This window comes from Rhinopithecus bieti, unplaced genomic scaffold (assembly GCF_001698545.2).
Source record: "Rhinopithecus bieti isolate Rb0 unplaced genomic scaffold, ASM169854v2 scaffold_65209, whole genome shotgun sequence".
Lineage (NCBI taxonomy): Eukaryota > Metazoa > Chordata > Mammalia > Primates > Cercopithecidae > Rhinopithecus > Rhinopithecus bieti.
Genome location: NW_016826229.1, coordinates 830,719 through 852,977, shown reverse-complemented (window position 1 = coordinate 852,977; position 22,259 = coordinate 830,719). Strand labels below are relative to the sequence as shown.

General features: G+C 38.5%; 1 protein-coding gene across 1 annotated transcript in view; it reads right to left on the bottom strand.

Annotated features, from left to right (window-relative positions):
• The window catches only part of ITGA2 (integrin subunit alpha 2), a 111,238-nt gene that overhangs the window by 46,645 nt on the left and 42,334 nt on the right, over positions 1-22,259 (bottom strand). The window contains exons 2-4 of the mRNA XM_017863362.1: positions 17,281-17,401; positions 2,483-2,592; positions 1,491-1,582 (exon numbers count right to left, since the gene is read on the bottom strand). Coding sequence (XP_017718851.1) covers positions 1,491-1,582; positions 2,483-2,592; positions 17,281-17,401 — 323 coding nt within the window. The remainder of the gene's footprint in view (positions 1-1,490; positions 1,583-2,482; positions 2,593-17,280; positions 17,402-22,259) is intronic.

The following is a 22,259-nucleotide window of genomic DNA, read 5'->3' as shown; positions in this document are numbered from 1 at the left end:
TTTATCTGGAGTTATAGATTAAAATTTTGAGGCACATTCTGTAATCTCTAAGTATCAGTATGTTCTTTCTTTACATTTTTGCAATCTTAAAATCAAACAAACAAAAAGATTAAAGAAACCTTATTGTAAAGACTTTGGAATATCATAAACCATAAAGATCCCTTGCAATATTCATTTATGCACTGATCTTAACACATATCACAAGCAATATCTAATTCACTTACTGGCAGCACAGTCATCAGAATAATAATATCCATTAGTAAAAATAGAATGACATTGTTCAAAATTGATTACATTTTTAGAATAATACAGTTATAAAACATAGGATTTTTAAGGAAGCGTGCCAATGGTTTAGATAAAACTGATATAAAGTTGAATTACGCTAAGACATTTTTTTTTTCTTTTTCTTTTTTTTTGAGTGGCATGATCTTGGCTCACTACAACCTTTGCCTCCTGGGTTCCAGTGATTCTCCTGCCTCAGCCTCCCGAGTAGCTGGCATTACAGGTGTGTGCCACCACTCCTGGCTGACTTTTGCATTTTTAGGAGAGACAGGGTTTCACCATGTTGGCCAGGCTGGTCTTGAAATCTTGACCACAGGTGATCCACGCCTCAGCCTCCCACATTGCTGGGATTACAGCCATGAGACACCGTACCCGACCTCTTTAAGACAATTTTAACAGGGTTATACATACATATGCATACCTATGTGAGTCAATGGACATTTCAAATAAGATTGTGTTTTATTTGTTTTAAGCTTTTTTTTTCGTGTGTGATGCTTTTCCCTTTTATTATATAGTCAAATCCTTTCAACAATTTGCTATGTTTTTTTTTATTAGCTTTAAACTCAGAAATTTTCCATCCTTCAGAAAATTTCCATTTTCTCTATTTTTTTATATTAACTTTCAATTCACTTGACAGTGTATTTGGATACGTAAATATTAATCAATTAATTGTTCCAAAAGCACTTGTTAAACAAGGCATTCTATTTCACTGATTAGTGATGTCTTTTTACTCTTTTCATAACTAAATGAACGTGAACACTGATATGATATGAGAGACTGTTCCGTGCCTCAGATAACACCAGATTACTCAACAATTACAGGAAATGTTTAAAACCAAAATACTTTTAGCTTTGAAACCTACTTTTAAATTAGCAGTACCTATCTTGACTGATCCTACAGGAAGTAGAAATGAGATTTGGGATTCTGCTGTTATCAGCAAATACTCAGCACACTTTTCAAGGGGAAAGAATCAGGATTCTTTTTGTTCCCTTTTCTTCAAAACATTCAGTAGCAGTGGTTTCGCTGAATATCCTAAAAAGTCTACACATCAACATTATTTTGAATATTCAACACTGGATAGCCAAATAAATAGCATAATTTATCAATAAGCAAGTTCTAAGCATCTAAACCCCCAGATTGGGAGGGATAGTGACGGGGATCTACATACTTTCTTGAGAGGAATAATGATTTGTAAAGTAAACACTCACGAGAAACCCTCCAGTTCCCATGTTCCTTGTGAGGGTCAAGCCGAGGCTCATGTTGGTTTTCATCTCAGTAACATTTGGAATGCTTGTTGAAGCTTTCAAAGGGAAAACAATTTTTTAAAGTGATTAAATATTTCTCATTTACTTAAAGATATTAAAAAAAAAAAAACCAGGCACACCCATGTTTTCATGTAGCATTGAATTTAGTGTCAATATAGGTACCTGAGTTATATAATGAAGTGTGGAGAAATGCAACGCCTTCAGTGATCTGGTAACTCACATTAATGTGTGAGGCTGCAGAACATAAGGCAATAAGGAGTGGGCTCTAAAGAGGATATGACTTACAGATGTTTAATTATTATTATTATTATTTACAATATTCTGGCCAAACAAAACACATTTGAGGACACCATTTTTTCCTCTCTTTTGAAAGTCATAGTAGCTCTATCTAATGCCTTTTTTTTTTCTGGGTCAGTAAGAATATCCTTGAAGTGTTATCAAAGAACGCCCTATGATAGAATCTGGCTCAAAGCAATAGTGGGTGAATGTTGAAAGGAAATTAGACTAGCCATATAATATACTAAATAAATCTCTCCACCTCCTGTCTTCCACTGACCTAGGGCATCAACCACTGTATCCATTCTTGAGTTATGTTTCCAAGCTTAAAGGTTTATTTTGCAAAGAGGAGAGAAAGAAATATGGATGGTTTCGGACTTCTGCAAGTAATCATCAAAATTATTGTAAATGTTGATGGAAACCAGTCCATGGTCTGGAGGTAAACAGTCCAGGAGGCAGCACATTTTCCACACATCTCATTAAGTTAAGTCTCCAAACTGTTTTGGAAATTTGGATACAATTGTGCCCCATATTTCTAAAGACACAAGGGCAAAAAAAGCTGCCTATATTTCTTTAAGACAGAACAATGATTGTTGTGATGTTATTTTTCCGTTGAGTCTAAGACAAATCACTTGCTTCGCAAGTAAATTTAAACTTACTCTGCAAATTTAGTTTTTCACATGTGGCAGTGGATAGGTCAACGGGACACTTATACACATCTCCCATTCGGTTCTCAGGAAAGCCACTCCAGGGTGAACCAACCAGTAACCTAGAAAGAGACTTTTTTCATTAGACACAAAGTGTTAAGTGTAGTTTTTTAAAGATAAACCTGATCACAAACAGTGAAAAACACATTTAAATTTCAATGTGAATAGTTTATATTTGTTCAGCTACGATTTGACCGGCTTCATTTCTGCTTAGCTGATCAAGAGCCTTGATCAATGTCTGTAATACTGCTGCTTTGCCACACACCCTAGAAGGTCTCTTTAAAGCAATGTCATCCAATAGAAATATAATGCAAGCCAAGAATATGAGCCACACATATAATTTCAAATTTTCTAGTAGCCAGCCACATTAAGAACATAAAAAGCAACAGGTGAAATTAATTTTAAAAATATATTTTATTTAACTCAATATATCCAAACTAGCATGCAATCAAAACTAGCATGCAGTATCAAAATTAGTAATGAGATATTTGACATTCCTTTTTCCTAAGTCTTTGAACTTCAGTGTAGACTTTATACTTAAGAGCACATCTCAATATGGAAAAGTAACATCTCAACTGCTCAGTACTCACATGTGACTCATGGCTACATATTGTTCAGCACAGCTCTAAAGAATGAAACAAAATTAAAATCAAGAACAACAACTAGCCTTTGTTCAGTGCTTTCTATGCCCTGAGCATTTTCATATGTTGACTCATTTAGAGAGCAGATATCTTATCTAAGTGGCTTTATGCTAACTGTCTTTATAAGGGGATACTTAGCAAAAATATAGAACAAATATGTTAGGAGCTATCTTTATGTGTAACAAGGTGCATATGTCTAGAATACAGGATGAGATTGGTGTTTACATCTTTCCTTTGGTTAGTTTCACTTCCTTCAGAACTTCACCTAGAGACTATGGGTTTTCCTGAAGAAGAACTAACCTGACACTTGGAACCACAGAAGATTACACAGAAAGAGCCCAGGTATCAGTTTGATCTTTAGAAACTGCAGCAGCATTCAATTAACATGGAAGCATATTTGCTTCCATTTTTTTTTCATGTCAATATTGGGAAGGATTAAAATATCAAAGAAACTAAAATTCTTTCTTGAACCTTCTGTATATATATTTTATAATTATCATTAAACAACATATGCCCCATGTTGAGGTACAGTAGATACAAAAGGATTAAAGCAGACTGCTGTCTTCTAAATCTAGTAAAACTAGATATATGTGACAAGTAAAACAAAAGTTCAAATGACCTGGAATATATGATCTAGTTTACCAGTAGAAGAAACATTAAGATGGTCCAAGGATACAAAAATGGACGCCAAAGGATGAAGGTTTTAACCTGAAGTGTTAGCAGACAGAATAGCATGAACAATCAGGGAAAAAGGAAAATACAGATTATTTTGAAAGTTAATAGTTCAGTAATAAGTTCTCTCCTCATACATCTTACAAAATTATTCTCAACCTAATATAGAGCATTCTAAGATACTTTAATTCACTTAGCCTTAATGTTAGAGTTGAAAGATTTTTTCTTCTTGTGAGTTAATAATTTAGCATAATTTACCTTTTAAAATATTACCGTAGTTAGGTTTACAATTTTCTCCCATTCTGTAGGTTGCCTGTTCACTCTGATGGTAGNGAAAACCGATTCCCTTCCCCTTGCGCTTCCCAGGGGAGGCGATGCCTCGCCCTGCTTCAGCTCTCGCTGGTCGGGCTGCAGCAGCTGACCAGCACCGATTGTCCGGCACTCCCTAGTGAGATGACCCCAGTACCTCAGTTGAAAATGCAGAAATCACCGGTCTTCTGTGTCGCTCGCGCTGGGAGTTGGAGACTGTAGCTGTTCCTATTTGGCCATCTTGCTCCACCCCTATGCTATTATTTTATAAAGAGTTTCCTGCTTAAGGAAAAGTTAAGCAGAAAATCCTAACTTTTTTTTTGAGATGGGAGTCTCTCTCTCTTGCCTAGGCTGGAGTGCAGTGGCACCATCTTGGTTCACTGCAAGCTCCGCCTCTCAGGTTCAAGCGATTCTCTTGCCTCGGCCTCCCAAGTAGCTAAGACTACAGGCCCACACCACCAAACCTGGCTAATTTTGTATTTTAGTAGGGGTTTTGCCATGTTTGCCAGGCTGGTCTTGAACTCCTAACCTCAGGTGATCCTCCCACCTCAGCCTTTCAAAGAAAATCCTTACTTCTGTTCTTTTGGGGAGCATGTATTTTTGCTTGTTTGGTTCAAGTAAAAGTAAAAAAAAAAAAAAAAAAAAAAAAAAAATCAACCATGTTGAGAGAAAAGCATCATACATTCTGTTACTATTGTGTTATTGCATCATCTGTTCCTGACTCAGCCTCTGCATATCTACTGTACATCAAACTGGCATTTTTTTCCTCAAACAAAAGCTTACTATAGAGTAAATGTAGAGAACAAAATAGCACCTTATAGCAAGAAACTATCATAGGAACTGTGGCTCTGCCCCTTGGTATTCATTAATTAATTCCTATCAATTATAGTAAAATTTTCAACATCTGGTACTATGTGATTATCTAATTTCATCTGCAGAAGAAGCCTGAGATTATCTTTTTCTTTTTTGAGATGGCGTCTTCCTGTGTCACTTAGGCTGGAGTGCAGTGGCGCAATCTTGGCCCACTGCAACCTCCACTTCCTGGGTTCAAGTGATTCTCCTGCCTCAACCTCCTGAATAGCTGGTATTATAGACATGTACCACTACGCCCAGCTATCTTTTGCACTTTTTTAATAGAGATTGCATTTCATCATGTTGGCCAGGCTGATCTGGAACTGCTGACTTCAAGTGATCCACCCTCCTCAGCCTCCCAAAGCACTGGGATTACAGGTGTGAGCCACTGCGCCCAGTCACTGGGGATGATCTCATCTCCATTTTACTCTATTTCCATTTTACAGAGGGAATCACTGAGACACTGAGACACAGATTGATGAGTGACTTGCTCATATTTCCATGGCTACTGAAAACCAAGTGCGGAAGCCCAGGTTCTTAACCTTTAGGCTAATGTCCTTCCTCTTAGCTGCAGGAAGGCCTGGCAGAGGGCCCAGATTGGGAAAATGATCTTAGCAGATGAGGTAGGTTCTAGAACTAGCATGGATTAGAAACCAGACACAGGGAGTCAGGTCACACTTATGTGAAGGTGTGTGTGGCTGTGTGATATATGAAGGGGCTGTAGACTGGACACCAAGCACAGCTGGCCTGTGAGGGCACATCCATACTGTGGGGCCTAGGCCACACTGTTCTCAGTGGCAGGTTGGAACAAGGTATGTTCAGACAACACCAACTACAAACTCAATGGCAGGTAGGAACAGGGTATGTTCAGACAATACCAAATGCAAATGCCAAATTCAGGTGATTCTACTATGCACATTTCCAACCATCCTCACCACAGTCCAAGAGAGGCTTGCTGAGAAAAAAAAGAGGAGTGTGTCTGATCTAAAATTTAACTGTTTTGTTCATCAGAGCCTCCGGTGGCAAAGCTGCAACTACTAGCCGTTTTCTCCCTGAGCAGACTATTTTTTTTTCTATCAACTAAGCACTCCCTGGAGACTCTCCCTGTCACCTCCTACCACCTTATCTAAGAATTCAGGATTTGATAATCTTGCAGCTCAGGAGGGGTTATAACATCAAGACCACCTCTGTGAAAACTGCAGCTCTTCTAAGTTAATCAGAAAGAAGAGAAAAGTAAGCATCTGTGCAGTTGTGTGCCACCTAACAGGAAGGATGTGAAAGCACTTGAAATTCTCCAAAAGATACATGTAAATACATGTCTGACAGTATTATGCTATCTTAAACTCTTCACACAAGGCAATAGAAAATAGTGGAAAAACAAGCCATTTTGGTAACTCTTGAAGAACAAGGGTTTCTTCATCATGTATGACTCATTTCTTAAATATTGTGAACCACATTAATAAGTAGGCTACAGGTCATGTTGGTGACTACAGAGAAGTTACTAACCTTTGTTTACCTTCTTTACTAGAAACATTTCCAGCAGACTCTCCTCCTCATTCATACCCTAAGGCCTCAGTGAAATCCTAGTTCCTGACAACTCGCCCTCATAAGAAGAGGCTACGACATCACCAATGGCTATTCCAAGAAAACTGTGACATTCTTAACTTAATCAGACAGGAAGAAGAGGGAGGCTGTTATATTTCTCTACGAAATCTTACATGCAGGAAGAGACACATCACGAGAGACTGTTACCAAGGTGGGAAATAGGATATGTTGGTAAGTATACCTGCTAAAGTATGGCAAAACCTTTTTGAAGTAATGGATTTAATTTAATCCCAACCAGACAAAAGAGTTGCATGAACAGGCATGTGTGCTGATTCTCAAAACAAAACAAAATCCCAAGATACAAACTTTTCTTTTCTTCCAGTGAAACTGGGAATTATTCCAAGACTACTTTAAATAACACTTACTGTTCAATTATCTTGTGGGAAAGTAGTGATTATGTAGACTTTCAAAACACAGCCAATTTGCCTACCTCCAGTGGAATTCAAAATACTTTGTTTAGTTAGCAAGCAGTATTTATGGTGGTGTAGGTAGGACAGTTTTAAACTCACAATCTAGGGGCTGTTATAAATATCCTCCTTTGGTCTGTGAGTCTGTAAATTCTCCAAGTGTTTTCTTCAATACTCGAGATTTTTACCAGAGATTACTGACAGAGGTGTACTTAAGATAGTAGGGCAAAACATTTTGTTTTATTCAATTTTATAACAAATGTTTATTGCGCTCTTAGGGACTGAAATGATACACAACTCCAGTGGATACCATTCCTCAAATGGTGTGTCCAGGCCTTGTGCAATATACAATCTGTGAGTCTATACATGGTGGCCAGGCCTATTATGTACCAGACCTCATTCTAGGTACTGAGGATATACTAGTGAATAAATTAGTAAAACAGTTTCTAGCCTGAGGAGCTTACGTTCTAGTGGGAAAAAATAGACAATAAATGTAGTAAGTAAGTAAAACATATAGTGGTAGTGATCAGTGCTTTGGGAGTAAAACAAGCAGGCTGGAGTTAGGAATGTGGGGTGGAGAGCAGTATAATCTTTATTGGAATGGTCAGGGATGGCCTCGCTGAGAAGGTAATTTTAAGTAAAAACTTGAAGGAGATTAAAGAGTAAACCTTAAGACTCTAGTGGCAGAATAGTCCAGGCTGCAGGAACAGCAAATGCAAAAACCCTGTGGCTGGAAGAGAATGAGTGAGAGGGTAGTGGAAAGAGGTGGTAGTCCTATTGGTAGTGATAGATCATGTAGTGACTTGTATGTAATGATTAATAGAAGGCCTCAGCTTTCCAACTGAGGGAAATTAGAATGCCATTGGAGGGTTTTGAGTACAGCATGATGTGATCTGACATATTTTAGAAGAATTTTGAAGGCCACACTGCTGGGAATGATAGTATTGAAGCACAGTTGAGTCGGGTAAAGTACTTAGAAGGCAACTGCAATCATTCAGGCAAGAGATGATGGAGCGCTCATACAGGGCTGACAGAAGGGAAAGTGGTGAGAGGTGGTCTTGTTTTAGACACAGTATGATGGTAGGGGCCACAGGACTTCTTGAGGAGTTGGTCTTTCAGTGAATGAATGAATGAATAACAGTCAAAGACAGCCTAAAGATGTTTGGCTGAGAAACTGAAAGAAACTAGTCACTACCATCAGATTAAAGGGGATGCTGTCAGCAGAGCAAGATTTTGTAATAGGGGAAGCTCAAGAGTTCACTGTGAGATATTTTAAGTTTGAGAGGTCTATAAGTCATCCAAGGGGATATTTTACTTTGGATTAGAAACTTATCATAGCTACATGATATCTACATGGATATAAAAATTTTCAAAGTCTATAGTATATAAATATTGTTTCTTATATTGTTTAGTTCCAGGCTATGGACTTCACAAGGTGCTTGGTGAGCTCTAAATGATACCTGCTTTCTGCTGGTAAACTTAAAATGAGTTTGTGATGGAAAGAATTCACCCATGAAGGCTGCTCGTCTCTGGGAAGAAGGAAGACAGGTAAAGACAGTCATTTCATTTTTTAGGTCTTCTTTGGAAATACTGCTATTATAAATTTATTAATTAAATTCTTTGGCATATATTGAAAGGCAATTTTAGTATTTAGGCCTCATTATTTTGCCTCAGACTTCTAGGCTTCCACGTTGTTTCCTCAATTAGTGGGATGGCTAGACCTTCAACGTCTTTCAGTTTCATGATAAAGAGACCACCAACTTCACTATTGCTAAAACATTTTAAGCTAACTGTTCTGTCTCATAAAAAACTCCAGAAATTAGCTTTGGCACTAGAAGAAATACAATCAATATAAACTGATTATGTTACTTCTTGTCATCCAACAAGTAGTTTTCAAAAGTTAAATATTAACCGTAAAGCCCTGTGATAATACAAACTCCTGTTCTTGGCTATTGGAGGGAAAGAGGGGGATAATTTTAAGACTACCACATTTTGCAAATCAAAGCCCATGGGCAACTAGGTGCTTTGGCAGATGGTTGTTTCATCGATGATAAAAACTAGAATAGCAACATTTGTAAACTGCTTTATAGCTCATAAAGCATTTTTTATGTGCATTATCTCCTTTGATCCTTTAAACACTCTGTGAGTCAAGTGTATAACTATTTATGTTTTCATTTAAAGAAATAGACTTTAAGGGTCTAAGCAAAAGCATCACCTATATATCTGCACTCCTGCCCTTTTGTTCAAAATCACTGGTTCTTTTTACCATATTAAGTTCCCTTGGAACTCTCCTAGAGAAGCACTGTTTGCTTTCCCATCATGTGGGGCATAGCAAGTTAATAAATAGTTTCCACTTATGCCACTTAGCATTCCCCAGATCCTTCTTTAGATGGAGATAGATGGATGTAAATGTCTTTGACAACCAGATACTAGGAAGGTGTGTGTGTAAGTTCTAATCACCTTTGTAAATGAACTTTATTCCAGAAACAGATATTCACACATTATTGTGAAAGCTTAAAATTATAAGACTTGTTGGTGAGGCACGGAGGATTTTTACAGATCATTAAAGCACCCCAGACATTCTGGAGCAACATCTGTCCCACGTGTGAGTCACAAACAATAGGTATGTATGTATTCATGTGTTTGTAGGTGCACACACAAACTTGTATCCAGAGTGAAGGAATGAAGAAGCAAATCAGGGGATATTTAAAGTGTCCTTCCTACTATAATTTTGTTTGTTTGTTTGTTTGTTTTTGAGATGGAGTCTAACTCTGTCACCCCGGCTGGAGTGCAGTGACGTGATCTCGGCTCACTGCAACCTCTGCCTCTTGATGGGGGGTTGTCATTGTTGATATGAGACATGTCACTTTGGATACCTGTATTAATAGTGCTGAGGATGGCTTAATTGTACAGCAATAGCGTAATAACTGTTTATAAAAATTTTAACAATAAGTATTTAAAGTTAAAATAGAAGTGTAAGAATATATTACAGTTGGATTTCTAATGTCTTTACAGAATCAAACACTGGATTAAGTTATGAGTAAAAAATAAAATTGAATGGAAGAAGAAAAGGAATGTATATGTTATAAATTTAAAATAAAAGTAAAGCCAGGCTCAGTGGCTCACGCCTGTAATCCCAACACTTTGGGAGGATGAGATGGGATCACTTGAGGCCAGGAGTTTGAGACAAGCCTGGCCAACACGGTGAAACGCCGTGTCTACTAAAATCACAAAAATTTAGCCAGGCATGGTGGCGGGCGCCTGTAGTCCCTATAGTCTCAGGAGGCTGAAGGAGGAGAATGGCATGAACATAGGAGGAGGAGCTTGCAGTGAGCCAAGATCGCCCTACTGCATTCCAGCCTGGGTGACAGTGTGAGACTCCATCTCAAAAAAAAAAAAAAATTAGCCGAGTATGGTGGCCTGTGATTCCAGCTATTCAGGAGGCCGAGACATGAGAATCCTTGAACCTGGGAGGCAGAGGTTGCAGTGAGCCAAAATTGAGCCACTGCATTCCAGCCTGGGTGACAGACTGTGACTCTGTCTCAGATAAATAAATAAATAAATTTAATTAAGTCAAATAAGATAAAAGCAAACTCTGAATAAACGAAGCTGGCATGTTAAATGGCACTGCCAGAACAACCTAAGGCAAGAGACTTTTATCTTTGAAAGAGATATAAAGGATGATAATTGGCTAATATTTAAAAGGCTATATCATAAAAGACAAAGACATGATTATTTTGGAAAGAGGATTGGAATAGCATTCTTGGCCAAGAAGAAGAAGAAATGGACAGAAGCTAATCAATATGCATGGAAGCTAATCCATGACAGATGAGAATTGGTTGAAGGGATAGGAAGAGGTAGGGAGGACCCAGTTTTGTTTTTGAGATGGAGTCTCCCTCTGTTGCCCAGGCTAGACTGCAGTGATGTGATCTCAGCTCACTGCAACCTCTGCCTCAGCCTCCCAAGGAGCTGGGATTGCAGGTGCCTGCCACCACGCCCGGCTAATTTTTTATAGTTTTGGTAGAGACAGGGTTTCACCATGTTGGCCAGGCTGATCTCAAACTCCTGACTTCAAGTGATCCACCCGCCTTGGCCTCCCGAAGTGTTGGGATTGCAGGCATGAGCCACCGAGCCGGGCCCTGAAGTGCTTTACTTTTATTCTCACACAAGGTGCTCATAACATTCCAGTTTGATAGGGAGGGCATACTTTCTGCTCCAGAGAAGTTGTGTGACTTTCCCAAAGTCACCCAGCGGGTGGTGGGGAAGCTGAGGGAAAACCCTTGTGCTCCAGCTCCCGAATATATTTATACAAGAAATTCCTGTCTATGAGAGGATGAAAAGATGGATGGTAACTATCATCTTTGCCCGGGAAACAGTTGATGGTAAAGCCAATGATGCTATAAATTCTGTAACAGAATTTTCCATTCAATATTCTGAAAGTTTCTCTTACTTCATAAAGTTTATGTTAAAATAAAATTTAAATATTATTTATAAATGCCAGTTACATCCTGTCACTCTCCTTGGATACTTACAAAAATATGTACATTTGGAACGTTTTATCTCATTTTGCATTAGCTTCCCCTATAGTTATTAATTATCAGCTCTGTAGTCTTAGGTTAATTACTTAACCTTTCTGAGTCATACTCCTCTCATTTGTAAAGGGGGTAATAATTTTGCAAAGCTCCTAGAGTAATTATGGGTATTACATGTTTGGCAAGGAAAGAGTACTCAATAAATACCAGGTATTGTTATTACCAAAGTATCAAGTGACATAATCTTTGATATCTGTTATAGAATTAAACATTTTTTCTTATTTTTTTAATTTAAAGTTCTCTTATAGGCACATCTGTGGATGACAATGTTATATTTACAACACACATAAAGCTTTATTAAAATTTTCTCAATTAAAAGTTAAAACTATAAGCTCGTATATAGGTGGATTTTTTTTTTCTTTTTTTTTTTGCTATGACACATGTTCTATTTCTCCTCTCTCTTTAAGGAAAAAGAATGTACTAGTCCTTGCTAGAATGAAAGACATTTCTACAACTGGAAATACCCTAATTCCCAGTCAGTCCTCTTCAACAAGTGATTGCAGTTCTCTATGGTTTTTGAGTCACATAATGAGCTCAGATTGTTCTTGCAACAGGCCTTCAGATTAGACAAACAGAAAGAGTGCATATCACCACAAACTCCAGGAAATGATTTTAAACATATCTCAATCCTTTGTAGATTGTTTGTGATAAGAATTGCATCATCCACATTGGAACATCCTGTGTGTGAAGTAAGGGCTCTGAAGCGGGATGTTCCCTCCGCCTACACTGAAAAGAGAACAGACCACAGCCTTACTTACAGCCAGAGGGCTGCCCAGGTACTCTGCTTGGGAGGTCAGGTTGCTTTAAAATTATCCCGCTCACTTGAGACTGTTAAAAAGGCTCCAGAATTATCAAAGCCATGTCACCACTGTTTCTAGAGTTGAAGTTCATAGTGCAATGAAAGTCTCATAAATGAAACTAGCAAAAGAATTAAGATTATTTTGTTAAAATCTGGTAGATCCTGATGTAAATATGCCCATAAATTCTTAGAAACATGGCACACATGAAAGAGCTAAAATTGTACTTTAAAAATAACAGAGTATGATTTAAGAATACTCAGACTAGAGGCTTCGGTGAGTTGTTTGAGGGAAAGGCGTGAAGTCAGGACTTAGATAGACAGATTATAAAGGAAGTCAAAGTAAGCAGAGGAAAAAGGTACCAAAATGACAGCTTCAGAATAAGCAGTAAGGGAATAAAGAAAACAAAGTTGTGTGTGTGTGTTTGTGTGTGTGTGTGCATGCATGTGTGCACATGTGCATGTATTATATGATAAATCCATGGAAAAAGGACTCACAATTTGCAAAGGAATAATTCATGATCATACCACTTTCTGTGTCCAAAGCTAACTTGATTAGTATCAGAAGGAAAGTCAGTATTTAAACAGTCCTTCCCACATCTGCTACTTCCATAATGCCTATGCAACTGTCATAAATTAAGAGTAGAGAAGGGCACAGGGCCCATTGTCAAAACAAACAGGCAATTCTGGGTTCCAAGTTTCATACGATTTGCCTTGAGCCTAGAGTCATGAAGACTGCTTGTTCTAACGTGGCCCACTCTAGCACTGTAATGGGATAACCCACTCACCTGGATCCTGGCCACAGCCCTGCCCTCTGTGGCAAGGTACCTTGGCAGGGCTGGGTCATGAGAAAACCTTGTCTCTCTAATGATCCAGGCCTTGGGAAAAGAAAATGAGCTCTTAATATTAAGTGATTATAGCTAGTGACACTAAAAGAAAACCAATACCATTAACTGCAAGGAGTTTACATTGAGTGATGTCTTCTGTATTATTCAAAGCTGTCTATTCTGCATATAAATCTTCCTCACTGACTCTATTCCACACTCCTTAAGGCCAGCAACTGTTTTGCACTTTCTGTACCTCGTGTAGTTCAGAAAATCATGTCCATGGTTTTGCATCTCTTGTTTCTTTGCTTCATAAGACCAGACCAACAAAAGGACCCAGACAGACTTGCCTGGCCAATTTTTGTTCTCTGTCCTTCCTGCTTCTCAATTCTGTATGGTTCAGCCCTTCAGGTCAGACAGGTGCTGTCTCTTCCTCTTGCATAGTGGGGTATGCTTGTATCATCTGGTGGTTAGGCCTTGAGCCTAAACTCAGTGCTACACCTTGCCAGAAAGCTGTATACTGTTGTTCAAAGCACTGGCCCAGCCAATAATAGAGTGGTGCCTTGCTTCCCAGACCTATTGTCCTGTGTTTATTCATCATTCAGTGATGTCACGAGAAGGTCTAGGCAGGATTTAGAAATGTCCAGTGTTCCTGGTCTTACTAGCACTATAATCTCACTATAAACTGCAAATATACTTGTCTTTTAACAATGTCTTGGATACTTAGAGGGAATGTTAGCTAGAGAAAGGAGATATGGCTGCCTCTCGTGTTCCCAGGACTGCCTGGTGGGATCCTCTCAACTCTGTGTCCGTTTTCGTCTTGTTCAACTTCCAACCTGCAGCATGGCCGGTGGTTGAGCCCCTTACAATCCTTGAAAGGCTTATCACCTTCAGTAATGTCTATTACTGATGTTGGCTCTTTCTCTTAGATTTACTCTGCCCGGGAAAGCTGTTACTTAAAAGAATCACTTCAAATTCAGTGCCAGATGTCCTCAGCTAGGACATGTCTATGGACTAGAACAGTGGAGTTCATCTGAACCTCCCTTTCACCTCATAGGTCCTAAGTCAGTCTACTATAGCTCACTTTGTATAGCACTTGGGATAAATCATTTAGAATTAGGACTTCCATTTAGTCATTTAACAAATAATTATTGATTCTTTACTCAGTGCCAGATATCAGTCTGGGTGCTGAGAATGCAGCAGTCAACAAAACAATGTCCCTGAACTCAGAGACAGTGGCAGGAGACAGATAATGAGCATATAAACAAGTATATATCATTTAAGATAGTACTAATTGTTAGAAAATAAATCCACCTGTAAGGCTAGAATGACTCAGCAGTTGAGTGCTATACAGATAGGGTTGCTCTGAAAGGTCTATGAGGAGGAAACATTTGAGCTGAGAGTGAAAGATGAAAAACATTTGAGTGATGATCTTAGGGAAGACTCTTCCAGGCAGGAGAAAAGAATTTGCAAAAGCTTTGAAACAGGAATGAGTTACGCATGTTCAAGGAACAGACAAAAGACTTAGTCCTTGGAGCATAGAAAGCAAAGGAGAAAGTGTAAAAGATGGTAATAGGAAAGACAGGCTGACACCCAATCACAGAGCATCCTTTAGGGAATTTTAATCTAGGGAGTGAGCTGTGGTTTTTGTTTTTTGAGATGGAGTCTCACTCTGTCACCCAGGCTACAGTGCAATCGTATGATCTTGGCTCACTGCAACCTCCACCTCCCAGGTTCAAGCGATTCTCCTGCCTCTGCCTCTGGAGTAGCTGGGATTACAAGTGCCCACCACCACACCTGGCTGATTTTCGTATTTTTAGCAGAGATGGGGTTTCATCATGTTGATCAGGCTGGTCTTGAAATTCTGGCCTCAAGTGATCCACCCACCTTGGCCTCCCAAAGTGCTGGGATTACAGGTGTGAGCCACTGTTCCTAGCCGAGCCATGTTTTTAACAGTTCACACTGGCTAGAGCAAAGAGAGCAGAATAAAGCTGGCAACAAGGGAAGCTGAAGGCAGGTGGAGAAGCTGCTGCAGCAGTGCCTGTGGGAGCTGGTGTTGGCTTCTATCAGGGTGGCAGCAGGAGAGACAGTGAGGAATGGCCAGGTATAATTGGTATTTTGGTGATAGGATTAACAGGACTGGCTCATGGATAAGATATAGGGGAGGAGAAAGAAGACAAGCCAAGGTTTTTGGCCTCATTAGTTTGTGCAGAAAATCAGATACTTGTGTTCTCCCAGTTAAGTTTGGTATGTCTACTGGCCATTAAAGTGGAGACATTGAATGAATTGTTTAATATAGCAGTCTGAGGGAAAAAATTAGGGCTGAATATGTAAAACTGTGGGTCACTAGCTACTTCATCTGCTAGATTCCAAGGTCAAAATATACTGACCATATCATCTTTCTAGCCTCCTCACCACTTTACGATTATCAAAGCATCATTTGATAATTGTTAGACATGCAACTCTCTCGTATCCCAAATGGTTACAGTAATTGCTAATCTTTAGTTTCCAATCAGGTGTTCTTATCTTTCCAGATGATTAATAAACTGTCTCTACATGCATTGTTTTCCAAGTCTCCTCACCTTAGTTAATACTCATCTCCACTGCTTAAAACCCAGCTCACGATTTACATCCTCCAAGACACCTCCTGAGAAATGCTGCCCTCTCATGGGATGATATCATTTTGTTTCCTCATCACATAGACAGGCATGCCCCAATGTGTGATCCTGAACCTTTCTTTGAATTCAATTGTTTAGAGTATCAAATGGAAGTTCACACAGAAAAAAGGCTTATGTATTATAGTTTTTTTTTGTTTTGTTTTGTTTTTTGAGACAGGATCTTACTCTGTCACTCAGGTTGGAGTGCAGTGGTGCCAACATAGCTCACTGCAGCCTCAAACTCCTGGGCTCAAGCGATCCTCCCACCTCGGCTTCCTGAGTAGCTGGGACTGCAGGCATGCACCTCCATACCCAGCTGATTTTTAGATTTTTAATAGGGATGAGGTCTCCCGATGTTGCCCAGGTGGTCTCTAACTCCTAGGCTCAAGTGATCCTCCTACCTCAGCCTCCCAAAGTGCTCAGATTACAAGCATGAGCCACTGCACTTGGCCACACATTACAGTTCTTATTTGATAAGCCAACAACAGCCCATTTACTCATTGAAAAGAGCTCTACAGAGTGGAGATTCAGAATCTGAAGTTCCAGGGTGAGTGGGGATGGTCTGGAGCCTTCTGCTGCAACAAGGAGATAAGGTCCCCATGGCAGGACCTGTGTCCACAAGTGGGCATTAACTCTGGCAGAATAGGATCTATGGCTCTTCTTCCCAAATACAACTTTCAAATTACCTCATTTCTCTGGGTTCACTTGCATTATTATTATGGGAACTAGATTTCCATATCCATCGAGGTGGTTGTTTTTCACCTGGGTAGAATGGCCATGCTTTGAAAACGTAACCATCACATAGCATGAAAAGACTGGGGGCACTTTGAGGCAAAATAAAAGTGTTAATATGCTAGAGAAAGCCACCTTTGTACATTTTGCATTGATGTTTGTGAGGACCCTTCACCACATGTAGGGGAGAAGGCTAACTTAGAATGAAGCAAGTAGACAAAAACTTGCTAAAGAAAAAATTTAGGGAACGAACAATTCTACCATTTAGAAATGGCCCAGAGATAGCATTAATAACTAGGTGATGATTTACGAAGTTCAATGAATATCAGTTTATGTGATAAGAAATGAAGACAAATCTATCATTCTATCTATCAATCTACCTACTTATGTATTAGATGGTCAAAACTGATATTATAAATTTGCTTTTGAATATTTAGAGACAATTTTCTACCCAGGTTTTAAAAAATGAACCATTATACCATCCCATTAATGATCAGTCTGCAGTTGTCAACTCTCAAAGTAAGATTGTTCATTTAAGGATATTTGAGGGCCACCCATTTATAGTACATTTATTAAAGGCACCAATTTGAAAAAGCAATTGAAGTCAAATATGAAATTTATTTTGTGTTTTTATTGAAATCATAAAGAAGAGAATATTCTTACCAGTTGCCTTTTGGATTTATGAACTGCTGCACTGCATAGCCAAACTGTTCACTTGAAGGACCAGAAAATATTTTTGCTTCAGGGAGACCAACATTGTATGCCAAACAACAATTTAAAATGCCTATTAAGAAAAATATGAAATAGCACATATTTACAATTCATGAATATAAGTGTGTCATATAATCCTTGAAGGCCATTTTTAAGAAAACTTGCTTGACCTAATAATTATTACTTATCAACGATTACCCAGAAAAAACTACTGCTTTTAAGTACTTATTTGGAGGCCTGGCACCAAGCTAAATACTATATATGCATAATTCATTATATTATTAATCTCTTCATGGCAACCCTAGAAGATAGTTACTAATATTATCTTTGTTTTGTAGAGAATTTTGAGGTTCCAGGGGATAAGCATATCTCACCGCTGGAAAGAGGTAAGGATGAAGGCAAAATTTGAACACAAGACTTAAAACCACTAAATTACTTCTAAGTATTCTTAAGTAATTTGAGTTATATTTGTCTTTCCCAAAACAACAAGCCTCTAAGCCACCCAAGGGCAAGGGCTGAAGGGTATCATCTATTTATTCTGAATCACCTTGAATATCTTGACATGGACTCTATATGAAACATCTGTTGAAAAGGCATTGATGACTACATCAAAGAAGATAGAAAATTACAGCTCCTTGAAAACTGTATCGTTTTCTTTCAGAAGAGATCATTATCATTTTTGAGGATGAAAATGTAGGGATTGGTGTCATATCTTGTCTATTCCAGTGGGAACTGTCAAAAGCGGTTTTGTTTTTGATACTTCTTTCTGAATGATTAAGAAATGCGAATCATTTCAAAAAACAGAACAAAGACCAAGGCAGACAAAGCCTTGATAGACTTTATTTTTTTAATTCTTATTTCTAATGGAAAGGAAGTGAAGGAAAGGATAAGGCAAATCATGTTTCTCTGTCTGGCACTGACAGCATTAATGTTGCCAGTTCTTCATCCTACAGAAAGAAGGTTGTGTGTATATTAATGCTCTCTCTGGAGATGGGAATGTGCCTCATGTTGCTTAAGATCAATATTTACCTTCGCAGACACTGAAGACAGAATGGAATCTTTAAAATCGACATCAAAGTTCCATTAACATGTGCTTTCACAAAGAAATGTCCTACTTTCTAGGCAGCATTACAAGTGCACAGTATTTCATATGTCTATTGTTTTAGGCACTAAAAGGTCAGAAGAAAAAGGCTTGCTCTTCCATTGGGCCTCTGCATTTCTGGGAGCAGATTCTATAGAGTGCTCCGAAAGGATAATGAAGTCAGTGATGAAGCAACAGGGACTCAAAGTAGTTAACGTGCCTCTGTAAGTGCCAAAATCACTCTACCAGGGATTTGTCCACACAAGGAGTTCAGCTCTTTATTTCTTACAAATAATGTGCTGCCATGAAGAGAAATACAAATACTTATTCTGAAATACTCTGTAGCAAAATCTACAAAGCTTAACATCTGCAAATTTTCTCCTTAACATCTATTTTTCATATGCACCATTGATCCTTTTATTTTGAATAATAAAAAAATGCAAAAGAAAATAATAGCAAATTAAGCAGAGAACCAGAATTGGCATGCAGAATACTGGTGTTTTTAATCAACATTTATCTTCATCCCATTGTGGAGAGCTCAATAAATGGCATTTGAATATGTTATCAATCATCCAACATACTAGCGTGGAGAGATGATGCCAAACTGCTTTCACTTTTAAAATACCTAATGCTGGAAAGGACACATGTGACTGTATATACAACAACCTCATTTTCCCCCATTAATTAGAACTGGGCAGATTATGTAATGACAAGAAATTATGATGGAGTTCATTTTATCATTTAGCAGTTCAATTTTATCACATATATAGGCATATATGTGTTACTATGTATGTATATATGTATATTATTAACTTAGGTCTTGTCATTGAACTGAGAATAAAATCTAATTTCCTCACTGTAGATTCAAAGGTCCTTCATGATCGAGCCCTGGTGTATCTTTCCGACTTCACTTCCCACCACTCTCCTCCTCCATCCCTGTGTTCCAGCCACACTCACTTCCCTTCTGTTTTTTGAACACATGCAGCTCAGTCTGCTCATGCGCTTTGCAGCTGCCTGTTCCACTGCCTATAACATCCTCCCCCAACACGGCATGTTGGACTTTGCTCAAATAGATTTCTGCTCTCCCTTGCCCTTCTGTGTAGCAGCAGCACCCTTCTTTATCACCATATCACTACTGGAGCAATTATCCAAAATTATCTTATATATCCATATTATTTTGTCTGTGCCTACTAAAATGTAAGCTCCTTGAGAAGTCAAACCTTGTTTCTTTTATTCACTCTTACTTTCTCAGCACCTAGGATAATTTTTTTAATAAAATGCATTTTAATTACTATATGTTCTTCAATAATGATTTGGAATATAAAGAAAACTGGAGGGAAAAATCATTCATAATCTTTTCATTCTACTGTAAGTACAGTTAATTCAGATGTATTTCCTTCCAGTATTTTTCCTCTATTTAAATTATAATGTTTATTCCAAATTGCATCCTACTGTTTCTTAATGCTTATGTGTGCCTATGTCAGAATCATCCTGACTCATTTGAGTGCCACAGCAATCCTGTGAAACAGCAAAACCAAGCTATTATTAACAAATTACAAATAAGGAAACTGAAACTCATGAAGGCTAAATGTCTTTCTTGCGCAATGTCACCCACTCTGAGTCTAGGTTTGGCTCATCTCTCAACTTTATTGTCCAGAATTTCTATTAATAAATGATCTGCTCATTTTTACTCACAAAGCGTGTCCTTCTTTATCACCATCCCTTCATTTCATTGATACTAAATCTCCTCTTTTCTGCTACTTAAATCTTTCCCTTTATATCCTGCCTCTTTTGATAAATCTGGACAATCTCAAGTCTCTATACTTTTTCTCTTAATATGTATTTACAACTCAATTCTCTGTCATCATTTCACACTTGGCATATGATATTTAAATAGCTCATAAACATTTAATGGAAGTATTCTGTCTAATTCAGCATCTATTTCTCTTTGCAATCCCAATGCCTATATCTTCTGATGTCTGTCCTCATAGCTCAACTGAATCATATGGATAATGAGAACCGTATTTGGTTCACCTTGTTTCCTTCCTCCAAATCATACCCATGTGTCTACACATACTTAAAAAATGGACCATTCAACATATATTTATACAGCTCCTTTGTACCAGGCATTTTTTAAGGTACTGAGGATACTGCAAATAAATAAAACTAAACTCTCCCTGCTCTCTTTGCATTTCCATTATGGTAATTTTACTGAAAAGATGGCATCAAAATGTATAAGTGTTAAAATAAAGAGTGGTAAAAAGAGCCTTGAGCTCAGTATTGAGAAGAGGGTAAATCTAAGTTCAACGGTTCCACAAAGGAGGTGGCAATTAATCTGGATCTTGGAGGACAAGTTGGAATTCACTACATTAAGAAGAAGGCAAAGTTCATCCCAGGCACCAGAAACATCATGTTAAACAGGCCTAGGGTGTGAAAGAGAAGAGTATGGCAATGGTGAAAAGTCTGGCACAGAAAGTCATAAGTTGCTTCATTAATCTATACATTTCCAGTTCTCTATGAGATGCAGTGAGTCTTCAACTGACTTGGGCTTTGCCAGGAGCCTATTATCACCCAGAGTATAAATCTTCCTTCTTTGTCCTCATGTGAATGCCTGGAAATGCAATAATTGCAGAGAAAACTCAACATATTTAACAAAGGTGACCTTGTTATACATGTGTTGACTGTAATCAGGCCAAAGTATTCCAGTAAATCTCACCACAGCTTACACCAAATACAAACATTTTACCTCATGTTGAGTTAACTAGTTTCCTCTACTTTCACAATAAAAAGGGGATAGTGTTTCATCCTAGATTATAACAGGCTGATTGCCATTTTAATATCCATAGGTAAACCAGATAATCAAACACAAGTTAACTAATGTAGATTTCTTATTTTTCTTAGAGTCTGAGGCAGGAGGATAGCTTGAATCCAGGAGTGCAAGACCATCCTTGGCAGCACAATGAGACCTCATCTCTATAAAAAATAGACAATTAGGTGGGCAGGGTGGTGCATGCCTGTAGTTCCAGCTACTTGGGAGGCTTAAGTGAGAGGATTGCTTGAGTTCAGGAGGTCCAGACTGCAGTGAGCCATGAAGGCACCACTGCACTGCAGACTGCGTGACAGAGGCTCTGTCTCCAATTCAGATAAACAAAAATCTACAGAATCTCCTTTTCTGAGGATTCCTGACCATCTCAGAAATAATTTTTTTGGAAAAAATTTAAGAATTAATTTTAATAAATATGAAATGTATTCTACTTTCTTCTGGAGCCTAATTTTAAGTTATAATTCAAAAGAGAAATATATGATTGGGGATTGAATATAGTTAACCTATTTGTGTTCTAAAAATGTAGCCAAGGCTAAGCATGGCAGCTCACACAGGTCATCTCAATGGCCGACTGAGACAGGAGGATCATTTGAGCCCAGGAGTTTAAGGCTGCAGTGAACTGTGATTGTGCCTCTGTACTTCAACCTGGGCATCAGAGTTAGACCCTGTCTCCAAAAAAAAAAAAAAAAAAAAAAAAAAAAAAAAAAAAAAAGCAGTGAAACTCAGAAAGGAAAAAGTCTTTTAACAACAAGAGCGAACCCTGTTACCAGGGTGGAGCAAGATGGCCGAATAGGAATAGCTCCAGTCTCCAACTCCCAGCGTGAGCGACACAGAAGACCGGTGATTTCTGCATTTTCAACTGAGGTACTGGGGTCATCTCACTAGGGAGTGCTGGACAATCGGTGCTGGTCAGCTACTGCAGCCTGACCAGCGAGAGCTGAAGCAGGGCGAGGCATCGCCTCACCTGGAAGCGCAAGGGGGAAGGGAATCCGTTTTCCTAGCCAGGGGAACTGAGACACACAACAC